Source organism: Sphaerodactylus townsendi, linkage group LG08 (assembly GCF_021028975.2).
Source record: "Sphaerodactylus townsendi isolate TG3544 linkage group LG08, MPM_Stown_v2.3, whole genome shotgun sequence".
Taxonomy (NCBI): domain Eukaryota; kingdom Metazoa; phylum Chordata; class Lepidosauria; order Squamata; family Sphaerodactylidae; genus Sphaerodactylus; species Sphaerodactylus townsendi.
Genome location: NC_059432.1, coordinates 70,566,888 through 70,587,350, shown reverse-complemented (window position 1 = coordinate 70,587,350; position 20,463 = coordinate 70,566,888). Strand labels below are relative to the sequence as shown.

Here is a 20,463-nt window from a genome sequence, read left to right as displayed (position 1 = left end):
ATTTGGCTTACAGAGTCTCTTCTTGGTTTTCCTTTGGAAGGGTCTTGTTGTCAGCCTATATTTTAAAACTCACAAACAGCACTTTCTCAAAACTGAAGCATATTTCTCACCATTTTCCCTAGTCACAGATGCTTCATTTCCCTGTTTTTTATCTTGTCCTCATGAGGATTTTATGTCTTAAGGTCAAATTATTTCTTCGCTTACTCTGAATTCTTCCCCCCTCCTTTCTTGAAGTGACACAGATTTATGATGTGAGGAACGCCAGATCCAGCATTCTTCTCTCAGTTTCTCACAGCTTGTTATCTCTTCCTTCCATAAATATTTTGATCTGACAACCAATCAAATCCTTCAAATCTCACAAGTTTCAATATACATTTATCTTCTTCTCTTAATCTCTCTACTTTAAGTTTAAGTAAAATTAAGCAAACCTTATAGGGTATTTTTGTTTCCAAACTTTATATTAACATCCTTTGCTTATTTTGAATTGAGAAACTCTGTTATTGCAGGATCCTTAGGTCTTTATTTCTTTAAGTCCATCAAACAGCCAGTCTTTTACACGTGGTTGATCACAAGTCTATCTCCTTGATCTGAAAATGTCAATCAGATTTGAGAAGCCTCTCACACCTGATAAACCCCCAGCTGGATCTCTCTGTTTTCACAGAGACTTGCAGTCACTTCAGCCCCACACTGGGCTTTTGCTTTTGTAGATTTTTTGTTTTTGTGTTGTCTACATGTGTCAAATAACTTTAAAAATTGATGAAAAAAGACTCCCTGAAAACCTACTAAAATCCTGAAATTTTCAAAGTGGGAAACACAAATAGTCATTGTCTTTTTATATAGTTTTGGTCCTTTCCTGTTTCTGAACTCTATAAGAACATTATTTATATAGGGCTGACCATTAGATCCTCCAACATAATAGAAAATATTATATATCAGCCATTGGATATTTGATACCTTTGATAGGGCAACCTGTCTTTGCAAACCAGTGCCATATTGTTCTCTTCTGATCCCAGTTATTGGTTGGTGCCATACTGAGGATCACATTCAATGTTGCAGTTTTTAAAGAGCTGGATCCAGGTTCCCTGGGGCTCAACTCATGTTCTTCATAGCCACATAGCCACTTCATAGCCACATAGCCACATAGCCATGTTCTTCATAGCCACACAACTGCAGGGAACAGCTTCTTAAAATGAAGGGGGGAGGCAAGCGGTCCTGCCTGCTCCGCTCCAAACCAATTTGAGAACTGTGATAGGTGGGTATTATTCCCCTCATTTTGCTGCTCTACATGCATAAATACTCTATTTGGAGCAACAAAATTAAGGAAGATTCCCTCAGGATGGTTTTGATGCAGGAATATGGGGGGGGGGGAGAGCCTTTTCTCCCACTACAGTGCCTTTTTAAAAGCCATTCCCTCAGCTGCTATGTCGCTGTGGGGAATAGGATTGGGATTCAAGAAACCTAGACCCAGCTCTTTAAAAATTATAACTTTTAGTTTCACCCTGAGTATCCAAATGGAACCAACTTTGGAATTCTCCCTCCAGGGAGATTTCTCTGTCTTGCCTTCAGTGTTTTCCAGCAGTGAATGAAGACTACTTTCTTTCATTTGGCATACCCCCAGTAACAACTATTGGTCTTCTGCCCTGGTGTTGATACCTGTGCTTCAATGATGCTTGCTGCCTCAGAAACCATGAGCAGGTGGAAGGGCAGCATAAAAATATGTTAAATAAATAAACATGGTAAGCATGGTTCTGAGTACCTAGTGCCACAATTTCCCTCAAAATAACTCCAGCAATTTATTTCAATGTCTGTTGAGCTGAGACTTCTGGAAGCAGCTTCTATTCTATAATTTCAGCTCTTTATTCCCAGCCCATTTCCTACTGTTATTCCTTGACAGGAAGGAGAAGATATTCGCCAAAGAGAAATAGAGGGGAGAAAGAAATTTGAAAGTTGGAAAGAGGAGGAGAAGAGAAAGTTTCAAAAGGAAATGGAGGATCTCCGGCAGCTGTTCCTCACAGAATTCAGAGACATTTCCAACAAGAATTCCAACTTGGAAGAAGTACGGTGAATACATAGCTTTCTCTTTTCAACATATGCTCCACTTTCAGTAAACTGGTATGTTGTGTTTAAAACTCAGGTCGCTACCAGAGTTCATAACTCAGGTCGCTACCAGAGTTCATAATGAAATAGCAAGGTTTTTCCTTTGAGGAAACCTGCTTTATACTTTTCGGGATTTATACATGGAAATATAGAGAATATAAAAAGGAAAAGTTTGATTATTATAAAGCGCTAAGAATTCTCAGGCACTGATTGTAATAAGAACACATAAACCTTGCTCATACAACTTACAAAACTCAACATTAGACCAGAAGTACAAAAGCAAAAGTCTAACAGTTACCTCTGTAATTGGGCATTTAGCCATTTTCATTGGCAAATCTTTTTGGATACTTTCTTTGCTTTTCTTTTTTTGCTTAGAATGATTGTCTCTAATGTCCCCTATGCATTATGTAAAGATGATTTCTTGGCTTGTTGACTGCTCTCAGGCTTTTGAACCAAGTTGGGGACACAAGTTGCTGACTTTGGAGTGGCCTTTAGCGATACTGTTAATTTAGTCGCATACTGGTTATTTTGCAAGAAATTTCCTCATGAGTCTCTGTTGTGGCTGTTCTTGTTAGCAACCCTGCTGATTTAAATAAGACAGAGGGTGCTTTTATTGTTCAGGTGGTGTCAGCTTTTTAAAGCTGAGGCAGATTTGTGGCTGTTGGTTGTGTTTGTCCTGTCATGCACAGTTGGGGCTTTTTTTTAGACTGGTTATTGTGACAGTAACAGTGTACAGCACTCCTCAACACCCATCTGTAGGGAAATGTGTATGCCTTAGGCATTTTTGTTTCTTTTACAAACCTTTCAAACAGCCCACCTTCTTCTACATCTGTGTAGGAAGATGCAGCATGCACCCCAAAGAGTTTCAGTAGTTGGCAAGACAACTGTTTATTAAGTATGTATTTGCAAAGAAAGGAGGGTTTTTTAAGTATAGCTGAGAAAAGTTGTTAAACCCCCTTTGTTTTGCAATGGAGGGGATGTTCTCCACTCTCTGTCTCTTTTTGGTTTCTAGCAAGTAAACCACTGTTTCCACTGAAAATAGCACTGAAATGTTACAATTTAGCTTATTTTTGGCACTGCAACTCCTATGATCATCCTGAAACTGGCGACTAATTTTGAAACTCATAGCTGTATTTTCTGGTTTATGCCTGCCACAATCTCTTTATTGTGGGATTATTGATCCTCTGAAGATGCCAGCCACAGATACAGGCGAAATGTCAGGAGAAAATGCTACTAGAACATGCCATACAGCCCGGAAACCATACAACACCCCAGTGATTCTGGCCGTGAAAGCCTTCGACAATACAATCCCTTTATTACAACATATTTTGTAATATAACACACATCCCTTTAATATTACATATTTTGGGGGTTTTAAATATAGTACTAAATATAGTACAGAAAATTGCCGGTGGGGGGGAGAAGGGGGCTGAAGCCAATCATGTTTATGGAAGATATATACATTCCATCTCTCTTTTCTCATTGAAGAGAGAACCTCAAACAAGAGCTTGTGAACAGCTTGTATTCTTCTAGCGCAGGGGTAGGGAACCTGCAGCTCTCCAGATGTTCAGGAACTACAATTCCCATCAGCCTCTGTCAGCATGGCCAATTGGCCATGCTGACAGAGGCTGATGGGAATTGTAGTTCCTGAACATCTGGAGAGCCGCAGGTTCCCTACCCCTGTTCTAGCACATTCCTCCTTAGTGAGGCCTGCCTCACACAGCCTCCCTAGTTGTTATGTTTCAGCTGCAAATCTACTTCAGAAATGCCCCCTTTTGTCTGAAGCTGTTGCAAGATGCCTTCTGTCATTGGCACTTTTACATACTTCCATCTGTGCTTTCTCCAGAGACTTCATGAACTGCAGGTCAAGAATATGGAAGTCTCCCATATAGGAATATTAAAGGATGATGACAGCAATGACAAACAGCAATGGGGCAAGACACAGAGAGAACTAGAGGAGATGAAGTTAAAGGTAGAGCAACAGGTGGGAAATTATGGTGGATTTGATCTACTATGTGGTCTATGTGGGTATTCATTTCCTGCTTTTTGGTATATTATGGTTAGCTATACAAGAAAAGAAAGACAGCAGATGGATTTCTGAAAGATTACTTGGCAGGGACGGAGGGAGAGGAAACTGTGCCAGGGGCACGACCTGCTTGTGTCCCGCCCCCAATCCGCCCACACTATGCCCCTGGGGAGGGGGTTCTGGGGGATATTTTCTGCTCCTACACAATGCCAATGGCGCATGCCTGGGGCGCAGAAACTGCTTCGCCACTGCTACTTGGCAGATATCCCCTTGGCTAGGGCAGTGATACCTCTTTTCATGAGTCAATAAAAGATGAGTACTGCAGCACAAAACATTTTTATATCTTGGTTGGTAAGGAAAGACTGTCACCCTTCTGCAGTGGCATAACGCCAAGGGGGGCTGTGACGCACCAGGCGTGCGCTGGTGCGGGGGCGTGGCGGGCAGGGGTGCGGGGTGCATGTGTGCCCCGTGCACAGTTCCCTTTTGCTCTGGCCCTGCCCATCTGAAAGAATGTTTCACATCAAGCAAGTTGCCAGCATTCTTCATAGGGGCTAGATGCCATGGATGTATTCCACCAATGGCAGCAATTTCTTCTGTTGCACAAAACCTTTTGCAAATGAATACGGCCCTTCCAACTGAGGAAGGTTCAGTGTATCATAGGAAAATGCCAGCAATAGCAGAATCTACATGATCCACCCTACTGTTTTCAGAAGATCAGTGTATTAGAAAGGCATGACTGAAAAAGATTATCTGACCTTACATTAAAGTTATACTGTATGCCAAACTTCATTCATGTGTCAGATTCAGTGCAAAGACTGGAAAACTGAGGTAGCAGATACTTACGTACTCTGAGTGACAGAGGATACCATGCTGTAACTGTGAATAAAACGAGCATTTTTTACATTGTCAGAAAATGCAGTGGAAGAAAAGACTGAATGAACTTCAAAAGGCACACCAGATGGAAAAGGAAGAGGTATGTACACCATACATGATTTTACATAGCTTTCTCATCAAACAGCTTTATCCAGGGCAGATGGAACAATTTGTACAGCCCACATTTTATAAAGACACAACCATCCTGTTCACTATCCACATTAGCCTTTTCCATCATTCTCTAAGATGACTTAACTGCAATCTGGTGAAGAGGTAAGCTCAATAACTTGGATTTAGAGTTGGCGGATCGGATCGGCGGAACTGCAGTTCGGCCCGAAATCCGCTAGTTCGGAGGGTTTCAGACCCGCCAAGGGTCCGACACGCCCCCTCTGAACTATGCCTGATCCGAACACCAGTGGTTCGGATCGGGCCCTTCTCCCGAGCGGCGGCTTGTACGAGCCAGCCGGGAAAAAAATTTAAACCGGCAGGTGGCGGCGCGCAGCTTCCAAGCCTCGATCCGCACTTGCAGATCGGGGCTTGGAAGCTGCTGGGGTGGGAAGCCTGCCGAGGGAGGGGAGATGGATGCTTGGAGTCGACTCCAAGCACTCATCCACCCTCCCTCGGCACGCTTGCCACCCCCTTCCCCTCCCCAAAGGCGCCCCTGCGGGCAGCTTCCAAGCCCCGGTCCGCACTTGCAGATCGGGGCTTGGAAGCTGCTGGGGTGGGAAACCTGCCAAAGGAGGGGAGATGGGTTAGCATGCCGAGGGAGGGTAGATGGATGCTTGGAGTCGACTCCAAGCACTCATCCACCCTCCCCCGGAACACTTGCCACCCCCTTCCCCTCCCCAAAGGAGCCCCTGCGGGCAGCTTCCAAGCCCCAATCCGCACTCGCAGATCGGGGCTTGGAAGCTGCTGGGGTGGGAAGCGTGCCGAGGGAGGGGAGATGGATGCTTGGAGTCGACTCCAAGCACTCATCCACCCTCCCTCAGCACGCCTGCCACCCCCTTCCCCTCCCCAAAGGCGCCCCTGCGGGCAGCTTCCAAGCCTCGATCCGCACTTGCAGATCGGGGCTTGGAAGCTGCTGGGGTGGGAAGCCTGCCGAGGGAGGGGAGATGGATGCTTGGAGTCGACTCCAAGCACTCATCCACCCTCCCTCAGCACGCTTGCCACCCCCTTCCCCTCCCCAAAGGCGCCCCTGCGGGCAGCTTCCAAGCCCTGATCTGGGGCTTGACAGCTGCTGGGGTGGGAAGCCTGCCGAGGGAGGGGAGATGGATGCTTGGAGTCGACTCCAAGCACTCATCCACCCTCCCTCGGCACGCTTGCCACCCCCTTCCCCTCCCCAAAGGCGCCCCTGCGGGCAGCTTCCAAGCCTCGATCCGCACTTGCAGATCGGGGCTTGGAAGCTGCTGGGGTGGGAAGCCTGCCGAGGGAGGGGAGATGGATGCTTGGAGTCGACTCCAAGCACTCATCCACCCTCCCTCGGCACGCTTGCCACCCCCTTCCCCTCCCCAAAGGCGCCCCTGCGGGCAGCTTCCAAGCCCTGATCTGGGGCTTGACAGCTGCTGGGGTGGGAAGTTGCCGAGGGAGGGGAGATGGATGCTTGGAGTCGACTCCAAGCACTCATCCACCCTCCCTCGGCACGCTTGCCACCCCCTTCCCCTCCCCAAAGGCGCCCCTGCGGGCAGCTTCCAAGCCCCGATCCGCCCTTGCAGATGGGGCTTGACAGCTGCTGGGGTGGGAAGCCTGCCGAGGGAGGGGAGGTGGATGCTTGGAGTCGACTCCGAGCACTCATCCACCCTCCCTCGGCACGCTTGCCACCCCCTTCCCCTCCCCAAAGGCGCCCCTGCGGGCAGCTTCCAAGCCTCGATCCGCACTTGGAGTCGACTCCAAACACTCATCCACCCTCCCTCGGCACGCTTGCCACCCCCTTCCCCTCCCCAAAGGCGCCCCTGCGGGCAGCTTCCAAGCCCCGATCCGCCCTTGCAGATCGGGGCTTGACAGCTGCTGGGGTGGGAAGCGTGCCGCACTCATCCACCCTCCCTCAGCACGCTTGCCACCCCCTTCCCCTCCCCAAAGGCGCCCCTGCGGGCAGCTTCCAAGCCCCGATCCGGGGCTTGACAGCTGCTGGGGTGGGAAGCTTGCCGAGGGAGGGTAGATGGATGCTTGGAGTCGACTCCAAGCACTCATCCACCCTCCCTCAGCACGCTTGCCACCCCCTTCCCCTCCTCAAAGGCGGGCTTCCAAGCCCCAATCCGCAGGTGGTTGTGACCCAAGTGGCAGACAGTAGAGCAGCTCTTCCTGTTCAAACAGGGAAATGTGAGGAGACCCCTCTGTGGAGGGATTGTGGGTCTAGGAAAGCGGTCCATGCATAATCTGCCATAGAGTGGCCACCCCCAGACTTCAGTACCTTCAAGAAGAAAAAGTCAGCCCAGATTCTATTTAGCAGGTTCTTCTTCGCCTGCCTTCCTCCCCTCATATTGTTTCTATGAACCTTATGCAGTGCGGTGGCTGAGATTTGTAATGACTTGAGTTCAGAAAATGAATTTGCCTGGCTTGTAGTGCTCAGAAATATTACAAGTACAGCATCAGTTCCCTGTGAAGTTTGTCAACATCACAGCATAATATGCCAGTTAAATCCAAGGCGGGGGACACAAGGACCCCCTGAATGGAAGAAGGGAACCAGATTGTGCCTCTTGAGTCAAATGTGAGTGGTCCAACTTATTCAACGTTATAGGTGGCTGCTTGGAACTTCCTGGCATTTAAGGAAATGGAGAATGTGAAACAATGTAATATAGATCAGAAAATCTCAAGACATAGGCTCATTCCGCACACGCAAAATAATGCACTTTCAAGCTGCTTTCACAACTGTTTTTGCCATTCCGCACAGCTTCAAAGAGCCCTGAAAGCAGCTTGAAAGTGCATTATTCTGCGTGTGCAGAATAATGCACTTTCAAACTGCTTTCAGTGCTCTTTGAAGCTGTGCAGAATAGCAAAATCCACTTGCAAACAGTTGTGAAAGTGGTTTGAAAACGCATTATTTTGCATGTGCGGAAGGGGCCATACTGATTTAGTTTGGTGCCCACCTCTTTTTGTCCTCCAACCTTTTATTTTCATGTTCCTTAGTTTGCAAAGCTTTTGGTTCTGGTTTTATGAAAATGATCGATCCTGCAACTTGTAGAAACCTTCTTACAAGATTTTAAAAAATGTTTCTGAGGACAGAGGATGAAGTTTGAATTGTTTGAGAAGGCTGCTGCCTTGCGGACCCCATAATTGCTTGGCCATGAGAGCCCCAAGTCTTGACTGCTTGCTGTAAGAATGAACAACCATCTCAGAACGTTGGGTGCTTCTATCCCAGTTTGGTGACGATATCTTTAAAAAGTTTGGTGACGATATCTTTAAAAAAATGTTTTTCTCACTGCCTCTTCCCATGGAGGTTCTACTATCAAGAAATTGCCTAAAAAAAGTTTTCCAAGTTATGGACCCCCAAACAGGTGGTCCATTGGGTGATAATGGACCATCTGTTTGAGGGTCCATACCATGGGGCCCCCTGAACCAAACTGCACCAAACATGGGGTGCATGATCAGAATAGTGTCTTGAAGACACCCTGAAAGTTTGGTGATGATACCTTTAAAAATGCGCCCCCTGCAGGCACCCCAGGAATTCCCCCATTGAAAGCAATTGAAAAAATTCAATGCAAACCACAGAATCCTGGGCAAAAATCCTGGGGTGCCTGCAGGGGGCGCATTTTTGAAGGTATCGGCATGGAAATTGCAGGGTATCTTTGGAATACTGTTCTGATCATGCAACCCAAGTTTGGTGCAGTTTGGTTCATGGGGGCCCATTTTATGAACCCTCAAAGATAGTCCCTATATTCCATTGGCTCCCATTGAAAACAATGAAATATAGGGGCTATCTTTGAGGGTCCATAACTTGGGCCCCCCTGAACCAAACTGCACCAAACTTGGGGTGCATGATCAGAACAGTATTCTGAAGATACCCTGCAATTTTCATGTCGATACCTTCAAAAATGCGCCCCCTGCAGGCCAAAATAGGTAAAAACAGCAAAAAAATAAAAACGAACCCGAGAATCTCGGAAATTCGGGTGTATCCGAGCCTGGGAGGCTCGGATATGGGGGGATCCGACCCCATACATCCGAACTGGAGCCGAATCCGAACCAGGGCCGAATTTTTTTCCCATTTACCAACCCTACTTGGATTGTTAATGTTTGTATTTTAATACAAATGTTATTGTATTTGATACTTGTATTTTTAAGTATAATATTTATAGTCTGCCTTTTCTGTCAAAAGAAACTCAAGTGTACAAAAATGGAGACATTAAAAGACATTTCAAAATCTAAAAGCAAATCTTTAAAACAACAGTACGTGTATTCTAGTTGTTTGTGTTAAATATGTTCATGCAAGGAGCATTGTTAATGGGAAAGATAGACCCAATATATTTTTTAACGAATGCCTGGGAAATACACTGGATGTGTACATTTGGAATGTTGAATCCTTACTGGAAAATCAAATCCCAGTTCAGCCCTATTTAGCTAATATAGGTCACTGCACTGTACCAAGAAAGTTTTATTAATGCAAAATGATAATTCTGAAATCTCTGCACTGTTTTTCTTTTCCAGCTGAAGGGTGAAAATGAGAGATTGCAGGCCTCCTTGTCCACTGACCAATGGAAAATGGCTGAGCACAACAAGCAGCAAATGGCATCATTCACTGCAAAACTCAGAGAACAGGCCAAGGTCATCCAGTCTCAGGAGAAAACAGTAAGTTGAATATGATCTCCGAGCTGTTAAAAGCTCTGTTTCCCCCTTGAGGCTCAGCTGTTTAGAGTAGGGCCTTTGAGTTTTGATGTGAAACCAAAGTATGTTATGGCTTTGAAGGCCCATCCTGCTGTAAGAGCTCCAAACCACCCAGTCAGCAAATTCATATGATGTAGTTGTTGCAGGAATGACTCTATAAGCACTTAAGATTATAGGAGAACTGCATGTCTGAGTATAAATTTGTCCTGTGTCAAACTGATTCTGCTAATTAGGATGCTATGAAGGAAAGAACACTGCAATTGAATTTGTGCTGGATTTATGCACCATTTAGAGATTCTGGCCCCATTATCCCATTTCCCAGCATAAAGTATGTACACATACGATGGCCACATGGAGCTGTTTTGAAATTATTCCTCATTGCATATATGCTGATAATAAATAAGAAGTTACCAGTCACTGTAAACAAAAAACAGTCTTTTAATTACTTATTTTTGCCTTACAGATTAAACTTCTGTCTTCTAGCAAAGCCAGAGGTAATGCCCAAACTGAAGAAGAGTGAGTTCCCTTCAACATGAGACTGTTCTTTCAGTCTTGTGTGCATGTGTGTGTGCATGTGTGCGGGCACATGTCTGCATGCAAAGTGCCATTAAGTCACCATTGCCTTATAGTGACCCCATAGGGTTTTCCAGGCAAGAGACTGGTTTGCTAGTGCCTTCCTCTGCAAAGTAATCCTGGAATTCCTCTCCTAACCAACCCTGCTTCGCTTCCAAGATCTTGCTAGATTGGGCTAGTCTGGGCTATCCAGGTGTTTGGTCTTTTGGCCAGGCGTATAAGGAAATTCTCCAATGATCATATCTTCATTCAAAATGCACAGTGGAGTTAATTATTCAGCTTTTGTTCAAAAGGCCTTTCTGAACATTTCACCTCTGATTTCAGTGTCTGAGGCTTTAAAATGGAAGCAGAAGCCTAGAAGCAAGAAAAACCCAGTTTATTCCAGAATTACTTGCTGTTATAAATATTGACAACTACAGATTGTTTCCTGGAGACTAACGTTTCTTGTAGCACCAGGACAAATCAAATGTCAAAGATTAATGATTAATGGTGGCACTACAGTCGCACACTATTGGCTGATTAAAAAGAGAAATTTCATTAGACCAGAACTGTAAGGATGAGGTCATCATGGTGTCTTCACTGCAGTCCCAACTGGGACTTTGCAGTCACAGGCCAGCCGCAGAGAACTGGCTAGAAGGCTTCAGAGCTCTTGGATTGTTCTCCCCCTCCCCTCCAAAGCCAAGAGCAGGCTGGTTTCCCACCCAAATCATCATGTGAAAGGGGCAAGTTTCCACTCTTTCTGGTTCCTCCCCACCCCTTTCCCCTGCACACACACACTTCTTCCTCTCTGCTCTCTGTGAGAGAGGAACAGAGAGAGAACTGTCAGAGGGAGAGGAGGCAGCAGAGGCAGCACCAGCAGCAAGAGAAGAGCCAGGAAGAGCCAAACAGAGCGCTGTACTCCAGCACCAGCACAGCACTCATGGGAACCAATTTCCCCACTGAAGAGAGCAGCAAAAAAGATCCCACATGCAGCCAGTTTCTATTTCAATATAACATAGAAATAACACTACAATATAGCTATAGCAAAGAAATATTGGTATAAGCCAGCAACAATATGAAAATTTCAAGGCCTTTGAAAACCAAGCCTGCAATCTTACGACTACTGGGAGCAACCCAGAAGTGGGGGTGGGCAAGCTGTGCAGCCTCCTTGTGTGTAAATAGAGAAACATGAGGAGGCCCCACTGTGGAATGAAAAGCCCCGAGGAAAGCGCTCCGTGCATAATGGGCCAATGGGTAGCAGTATAGAACCCATGGCCATACCTGTCTTCTTTTCCCCTCCTTTCATATCTGTCTTCTTTCCCCCTCCAGTGCTCAAAGGACACCCCTGCTATTTCAGAGAGGTGGATTTTACTAAAGTGGGTGAAAGTTCCTGAGTGGTTATTAATGTGCTTGAAAAGCACATGTGACCTTGAAGAATTTTTATTGGTGTTGCTCCTGATATTCTGTATTAGCAGAAATTAGGTTTGCTTACTGTGATTCTATCAAATAGAAATTTCAGTAAAAAGTAAAAAATCACTTTTTAGTGTTCAGTAAAAAAAAACACCTTTTACTGAATTCCGAAATCAGTTTCATTCCTCAAGGTCACTGTATGCTCATCTAGGAACTTTTCTGCAATTAATACGCCTGTTAGTCTTTCAAAGGCCAGGGATGCATATTTGTTCCTTAATGATAAAGTGGTTTCATGTCATAAATGCTACAAATCTGATGCTGCAAGGCAACTCATATCAAATATGCACATGAATATACCTACATGATACCTGCATGCAAAATAATGAATCTACTAAATTTTGGTACAATGTCATGGATTCCTGAAGAAACTTATTTTCTCTTTCTTAATGAAAAGAAATGGATTTGTTCTGCAAGACTGAAGATGTGCTGTATTGCATTCAGGAACATGTGCACACAGTCCTGGTATCACCAGCAAGAATTTGAATAATGTGCTACTTTCTTTGCAGAAATCCAGGAGACTTCTAAGGCTCAAAAACCTGAAGAGTCTAGTGAAGAAGGTATTTTTTCACCTGTTTTAGTTACTGGTGGTAACCAGGTGTTCAATTTTGAATTCAGCATCTTCCAGCAAAGAAAAAAGAAGGGAGTTCTTAACTGTATGGATTCCAGCAACACAACAAAAAGTATTATGTACCAAGGCTTCTTCTGCATGAAGAATTTTGCTCTATGTTCACTGCTTCCCAAAAAGGAGCAGTGGATTTTTTTTTTTTTTTTTGGGGGGGGGGTCCATACAACTTCTTCACACAGTTACCCACCTTTCAGGTTTTCTGTGTCTTCACTGTGTTCTTCCCATACTTGCTTTAATACTTCATACTCAAAGCAAGCTTGGGAAAGGTATACGTTTCAATGTTTCAATAAGTTTCAGTGGAAAGATATAAATTTCTGCACCCAAGAACCCACATCTGATGCCATTTCCCCTCCTTCCCACTATTCCTATCACCGCCATTAGTGGGCTTTTTGCTGGGTTATTCTTTAAATCCACAGCCTATCCCCCTGCTTTACCCTGTCCACAGCTTTAATGAAAACACTATGGGAAATCGTCGGTATGTGGAAGCAAACAAGTATTATAGCCTTGCTACATGTTGATTGACATTTAAGGGGTAAACTGATAGCTATATTTCTTTCTCTGAAATGATGAAACTGGCTGAAGGAACTCCAGCCAACAAGTCTATAATCTTTCTCTATATCAGTCCTCATAAATAAAAGTAGCTGTATTTGTTCTGTGGGATAAACAGCAGACCAACAGACCACCACCGTAGTTGGGATAACAATATTGATATAGACATACTCCTTCATGCATGCTTTGTTGTTAAAGTGATGGCTTTGTCAATTTACTATGTATTGTGTGATTTTTCCACAGTTTAAGAATTATTGAACAACACAATGGTCTGTCCGTTCTTAAAGATTACACACTCTACTGCAGCCCTCATGCATAGGAAATTGTCTCATGCCACATCAGATCCCTGATCCTTCTAGCTCAATGTTGTGTATTCTGACTGGCAGCCACTTAGTGGGATCTTGGATCTTTTCCACATGCTACCTGTGATCTCTTAAATAGTTCAGAAAAGTCAGTGCTGCAAGTACTCTTCACTCTCAATTTTCCAAGTGTTCACAAAGCTACCTAACATGAATCACAGTGATCAGTTCTGAGCTCCAGGCTTGAGATAATGGGGTTTGTTTCATACATGGACCAATATAAGGTAGACAGTGTGAACTACATGTAAGCTATTATGACATAAACACCAGTTTGTGCTGCAGCAGTTAAAACTGCATCCTGATTCTGCCAAGTAGGTAGGGGTGCTGTGCTCTACTTCACAACAAATTACTGTTTGGGAGCACAATTTTGCTGCAGGCAAGGAGAAGAAATAAAGAGTCACCCCTGCATTTGACCTTGACTCACAAACCCTATTAGGTGGCTTAGCAATGCTCTGCAAGGAACCTCTTGTGCAGGAGAATCAGTGATTAACCACTCTGATATTTGTGCTAAGCTAGTTCCCTTCAAGCAACATGAGAGAACTTGTCCCCTTGAAGTGGCCATGGAGTCTCCATGTCCAAATCCTCTTAGCCCTTTTCCACAGTGCAGTGGTTCGTCCTGTCAAGCTCTATGTTTATTTTCCTGTACAAGAATGGTGTAGAGATCTCTTGAATGTAATGATTAAGGGCATGTCTCATGAATCAGGGTACCACTGCCTCCTACCACTTCTCAACCAGGAACTCACTGTCTGGCCTTAAATAAGCTGCTCATCCCCTTGTCTGCATTGGGTAGTTAGAGTTAAACTAACCTTATATTGGTTAGTTTAACTCTAGCTACCTAAGAGTTAAACTAACCTTACATTGGAAATCTGTTATTACATATTCCAATGCTATTTGAGAAGAGGCAGTTGTATCCTCTCTCTCTTTTGGGAGGAGCCAATAAAAATTCATACATTGTGACCCTGATTCAACTATCCCATCCTCTTGGTTTCTATTTTTTCAGATTATCCAGCTGGACCTTCCCTTCCCCAGTATGAGATGTAGTTGGACTTTGAGATATGAAATGCTTGAAACATTCGCTCTGAAGTGCTGTATAAATGCTAACAGTGAAAAGGTCATCACAGTGTCCTGGAAATGCCAAAACAACCCAAAACAATTCAAATAGCTGGTTGCCTGAAAAAAAAAATCTAGACAGTAGTCTTATATAGGGATTCTGAAAATAATACCAAAGCTTTAGAGTGCTAGAAATCCTTTGAATTTTTTTCCCGATCTAGCTATTTTCCCCCTGTAGAACTGGAAGATACCTCGGATATGAAGAAAAGGGTACTAGAAGCATTGAGGAGTAATCCAAATTTACTGAAGCAATTTCGGCCAATTCTGGAGGAGACATTGGAAGAGAAACTGGAGAGCATGGGAGTGAAGCGGGTAAGTTCCTAAACAGTGAGAAAGGCTAGTTCTCTTCCTTTGGGGACAGCTTTGGACTTCTAATGGCAAACCTCGCCAAGGACTGCAGTGCCCATTAAGGATCCAGTCATGGAGTGAAATCTTATTTCAAGTCTATTCTCTCTACAGTGGCTGCTCACATGGCTTGTGAAAGGGAGATAGTGTCTCTCTCAGTGCCCCCTGTGGCAGGAAATCAAGGGAACCTAATACAACATTACTTGTTTTCATGAAGTATTAATTAAACAGCATTCTGCCCAAGTTCCTTTGGAATCCAAGAAATTGTTTTCCTCAGAGTACTTGCAATTATTGTAGTATACGAACATGCTGTCATTTTTCCTTGTGCCTGGATTAAGACAGAAGAGTTGGAAGAGTTTGGATTTATCCCCCCCCTTCTCTCCTGTAAGGAGACTCAAAGGGGCTTACAAACTCCTTTCCCTTCCTCTCCTCACAACAGGCCCCTTGTGAGGTAGGTGGGGCTGAGAGAATTCTGAAGAATTCCAAGGTCACCCAGCAGGAATGTAGGAGTGGGGAAACAAATCTGGTTCACCAGATAAGACTCCGCTACTCATGTGGAGGGGTGATGAATCAAGTTTGGTTCTCCATATTAGAGTCTACTTGTGCTTAACCACAACACCACACTGAAGAAACAGAAGATGAAGCTGCCCAAAACAGGCAGTGTCATTATATGAACTCTGCCATAGTGATTCAGTATCCCAAACTGCAGTTATGTCTTGAACCCTTGGTTGCATACTGATGTTTACCAGTCTTCCCTTAGAAAAGAGAAGAGCCTGGACAGAACTGTTCACCCATTCACCTGACCAGGCTAATGTTACTGATACATTGGGCCCGACATGTGGACGCTTTGTAAGGCCTGAGCATAACTAAAGCCATTGGAAAACTATGCCCCAATGCAGAAACATTATTGAATGCAGGAAGAAGCAGAACTCTCTTAAAGTATACAGTTCATGCACTGTATTACAATACAATACAATATAACCTTTATTAGGCATACCATGTGTATATACATTGTGGGATTGTGGGGGTTGGATTTTATTGCCATCCAAACTGTTGTGGATCTTACTCTGGTTTTAGATTATTTTTGTCTGATTTTAATAATAATGATTCTAGGAAATGAACTATTGTTTTATTATGTTGTAAGCCACCCTGAGCCCTTCGGAGGAGGGCAGCCAGTAAGTCAAAAATACATATATAAATAAATAAAAATCAGGTACTAAGACTTAAAATTATCCAATAAGAAAAGAGAAACAAAGTTTATCAAATAAGCTGTTAAATCTTTAAATAATTAAAATCCGACTAAGTAAAATCCGACCAGGTAGGAAGTTGTCCCCTTTCTTTTCCCGTTTTTGCATTAAAAAAGTGGCGACTTTGTTAGTTATTTCAAAAGATAGTTCATTCAATAGGCAGGGCACCAAAATAGTCCATGGACAGTCTGTTTTTTACTTTAAGAAGCGGGATTAGATAGCTGTTACATGGAATGGAGTGGAATTGCCAATTAAGAAGAATGTGTTGGATTGAATCCACTGAATTAATGGAACATAAACAGCGTCTCTCTAGAGCTGGAACACCTTGGAATCTCCCTGCCATTATTTTAGAAGGAAAAGCATTGACTCTGGCAAGCATAAAAGCACTACGATGTAAAGGGTTGTCAAGTTTGTAAAAGTATTGTGCCATTTTCCCCTGGTGGGCGACTAATTTCAGTGACTCAGGGGAACATATGGGAAGGAAGAAAGGGAAAGTTTTTGGAGTTCTAAATCAAAAATTCTTTGTTTTAGTAGTCTAAATATGTGGTCCTCATTTGAGGAGTCAAAGAATTCAATAGAGAAGCCTAAATATTTAATTTTTATGTCTGCATTTGATAGCCAAGGAATGCTAAGTGGATCATTTTTGAGGAGAAATAAAAGGGAACATCTGTGGATGATTGAGGAGCCATATTGGAGGACCTTTAACAATAGCGGGTCTTTGCTTAAACACCAACCAACCCAATCATGGTTCCCTCATCCAGGTTGGAAGGATTTGTTCAGTAAGTGATTCCTCCATTTCATATCTGAACCTACACTAGTTGACTGTATGTAAGTCATTAATTCCTTAGCAGTCAAATACAGGGGAAGATGAGCAACTTGTAATGATGCTATCTCCAGGGTTGATCAGAAAAGATAATCTGGCCCACAAGGAACAGCCTTAATTTACCTGATAGCTAGTCACAGACTCTACTTGCTACTATTTCAGAATCATTAATACAAATTACTTGAGTACTTGTAATTGACTGCGAAATCCTGTGCAGAGTTATTTCAAAGTAAGTCCACTAAAATCAGCTGACTAAACTAACTCTTCAGAGGGTTACACTGCACAAACTAGACTAATTCTGCAGAGGATTGCACTGACAATTTATGTTAAAAGTTTTAACTAGCCACAAAAACAGCTTATAACCTGAAACAATCCATAATTGAACCAGACGCTGGTGCAAAAGAAAAAAGAAAAAAAGACATTGTTGTTAACTAAGGGTACATATGAATTTTACTTTCATGTTGTGAAGTACATGGGAAGATCACTGTGTGGCTTGTCAGGAACCAGAAAAGTTGTATGGAGGGAACCTATTATAAGTTTTCCACAAATGTGGGTGGGGAATTGAAAACAAAACTGGGGTGTTGTGTGGTTTCCGGCCTTTGACAATACATTGAAAACAAGGCTGTTTATCTCCATTTTAGCTGTATTTTTGTAATGGAGCATTGAACATATTTTCTGTGGAACATTAACAAGCTCATTGTTTAATGTTATATATGAATAGATAGCACTGTACCTTGTTCAGGATAAAGATAACAGTAGATTTGTCAAATCATCCGTCATTTCCTGGACTGTCTTTGTTCTAGAATGGTCCGCTTGGATCCTACTGCCGACTTAGTTCTGTCCCCAAAGCACTAGGATCCAATTGGAGCATTCTAGAACAAAGACAGTCCAGGAAATGGCAGATTATTTCACAAATCTTTATTTTGAACAGGGTATAGTTAATTGAATAGATGAACTGGGATTGTATTGAGTCAGTTAAATGTATTGTGAGAATCAGGGGAATGAAAAATAAATAAACTGGGAATATTATCGATCTACATAGCCCAGAGGCGAATAAAATGGAGTCCTTAAATAAAAAATTCAATAAACTGTAAATTATACTTTCATTTTGGAAGTGCAGGAGTAGAAAATAGATGGTCAGCATACCTGATGCTGCCCTTGGAGAGCCCCTCCATCCTGTGACTGTATAGAATGTCTCAAATGAAGGAACAAAGTGCATAGACAGTGTCTGTTGGTGGTAAACTAATCCTTCCTGAATTGTCTTGCTATGCCTGATGTTAGGAGGACAGTTGGTGATAGGAGTAAAGGTTTAGAAATTGCCTGATGTAAGAAAGAGGTAGAATTGTTAGAGATAGCTAGCAGTGGAGTCCCAAACAAAGTTACACTCTTCTCAATCCACTAAAATCAATGTACTTACTTAGGCTGGTCTAATCTGGTTTAGGATTGCCTGTAAAATTGATGGGTTGCTATAGTGGTCTATATTAGATACTGATGTTGTTTGGGGTGGGGTGGGGTGGAATCGTTTCTCTCATTTAGTGTCTTAATGATTTCTGATTTTATGCCATTTGGTCTCAAATTGGATTGAGGGACCAGACATGGTCAAAAGACTTTCACCCTCACCAATTTATTAATTGGTTGGGATTTATATTTTAATATTTATTGTTTACTAGCGGGCCCGGCTACGCGTTGCTGTGGCAACTGTCCTTCTCATCACAGTCCGCAACCCACACAGATGTCCATGCAGGTCCAATGATCCCCAGCATAGCCTTTTGGGGTGGTCAAATGGAATCCCTCTTTCCCTTTTCAATTCACATTGTTATATGGTGCTGTCTTGTTTTTTTAGTATAAGGTAACCCTTTCCATTTCACAGTGGAACTGTCCAGAGTGCGAATCCCGCTGTCCATCATGCTGGTTGACACGCACAGTCCTGGCTTGGGTAAGGCAGAACTGGGACAAGGAGGCTATCCCAGTCAGGCAGCAGAGGCTGTGAGGCGCTCAGATCGAGGCCAGCTCCCTGGGTTCTTAAAGGGCCATGTGCAAAAGAAACGGAGCTGGTAGTGTTGGTTCGCCCCCCACCCCCACCCCGCGGATTGTCTTAGAAGAAAAAGGCAAACTCCAGCTCGCTTTTAGTAAAAGAGAGCTGTGGCGAATATGGGTGAGGAAGTGGGTAAGTGGTGGTTGGATGTGAGGGAGGGCAGAGTGAGGTGTGTGAGGAGGAGCTGGATGTGTATTGTGTGGTAGCAGTGGGTGAGGCACAGAGAGTGAAAGTTACCTGCGTGTGAATGGGGGGGACCCCACCTGACGTCTCATATGGCAAAGTGTGTATGTGTTTCACTTCCACTCGTATTACCTAACAGTATTACCTATTTACTGGTTTCACTGCTCATCTCTGCCCATCTGCACGAACATTCTAAGCCCTCATACCAAGCCCTCAGGCCACAGACAGACAGGCTGTACGAACATTCTAAGGATGACAATTAAACACAGCCAGCTTCATGGCCTGGTGCGCCAGGAAAAAGACGTTTTACCTGCCTCAGGTATGGACTTTCGGCAATTTGAAGGTCTGATTACCTGCCCGCAATAGGGAGGGACGTCCTGTGAAAATTTGGGGGCGATCCGTCCAGCAGCTTCTGAGGGAGACCATCAGGGACAAACACACTGTTAGATTTTTATATAGAGAGATGGAATGTTTTTAAATATGTTGTAACCTGCCGAGAGCCCTTCAGGGAAAGGGTGGGATATAAATCCAACAAAATAAAATAATAAAAAATAGAAATAGACTGTACTAAATAAATGAATACACTGTTTCCATCAGCTGAAGAGATGCTCATCAATCTCTTCTCTCTCCTTCCCACAAAGCAAGATGGTTCCTAAGCAGCCCTTCAGTGGTAGTTGAAGAAGGCTGTATTCTACACCCAGCACCAGGTTGCGTGAGGAACAATTTTTTTCTAACTGTCACCAGAGGACTGTATATACAAACCAACTTGCACAGAGGGTAGGAGAAAACTGCCCACTATCTGTTTCCCACTGCTTCTAGCTGTGGGGGAAAAGGTGACCCCTTTTTTCATCATGCCATCACAAGATTACTTACGTGCCACTTTCACTTGATAACATTATATTTATATAATTATTTTTGTCACTTCAAGTTCTCTTTAATATAGAAGCAGGATATTACTTTCCAGAGTAAATAAATTGAGTTTTGAGTTTCCTCTGCATGGTTATCAAAGGTACTGGCTGGAAGTTACTAGACTTTTTCCAGTGAAATGAGTGGGAATTAAGTGGACGGTACTTAAAGTTTCCATTAGATTATGTTCCTGACTAAAAAGAGAATTATGCCACAGGATTTATGTTGATCATGATTGGTTTTCTTACAGGGTACGAGAGGTATCTCATCTCACAGCTATAAAAACTTGAAAGGTGTGATAAAAACCCAACAGCAGCAGAAGGCCAAAAAATTTCCACACCTTCTCAAACTGAGAGACAAACTTGAGCAAACAGTGAAAGAAAAACTTCACTGGAGTCAGCAAGATGAAAATGTTATGTCAGGGCCATTCTCTGGAATATCAGGTAAA

At 43.5% G+C, this 20,463-nt stretch overlaps 1 protein-coding gene across 9 annotated transcripts in view; it reads left to right on the top strand.

The window, feature by feature from the left end:
- The window catches only part of DZIP1L (DAZ interacting zinc finger protein 1 like), a 45,914-nt gene that overhangs the window by 15,103 nt on the left and 10,348 nt on the right, over positions 1–20,463 (top strand). For 8 of the 9 annotated variants that reach the window (XM_048506743.1, XM_048506740.1, XM_048506737.1 and 5 more), the window contains 8 exons: positions 1,895–2,056; positions 3,944–4,081; positions 5,034–5,096; positions 9,635–9,775; positions 10,275–10,305; positions 12,340–12,390; positions 14,655–14,788; positions 20,266–20,458. In XM_048506743.1, the coding sequence (XP_048362700.1) occupies positions 1,895–2,056; positions 3,944–4,081; positions 5,034–5,096; positions 9,635–9,775; positions 10,275–10,305; positions 12,340–12,390; positions 14,655–14,788; positions 20,266–20,458 (913 nt within the window). The remainder of the gene's footprint in view (positions 1–1,894; positions 2,057–3,943; positions 4,082–5,033; positions 5,097–9,634; positions 9,776–10,274; positions 10,306–12,339; positions 12,391–14,654; positions 14,789–20,265; positions 20,459–20,463) is intronic. The other variant, XM_048506736.1, reaches the window with a different exon arrangement.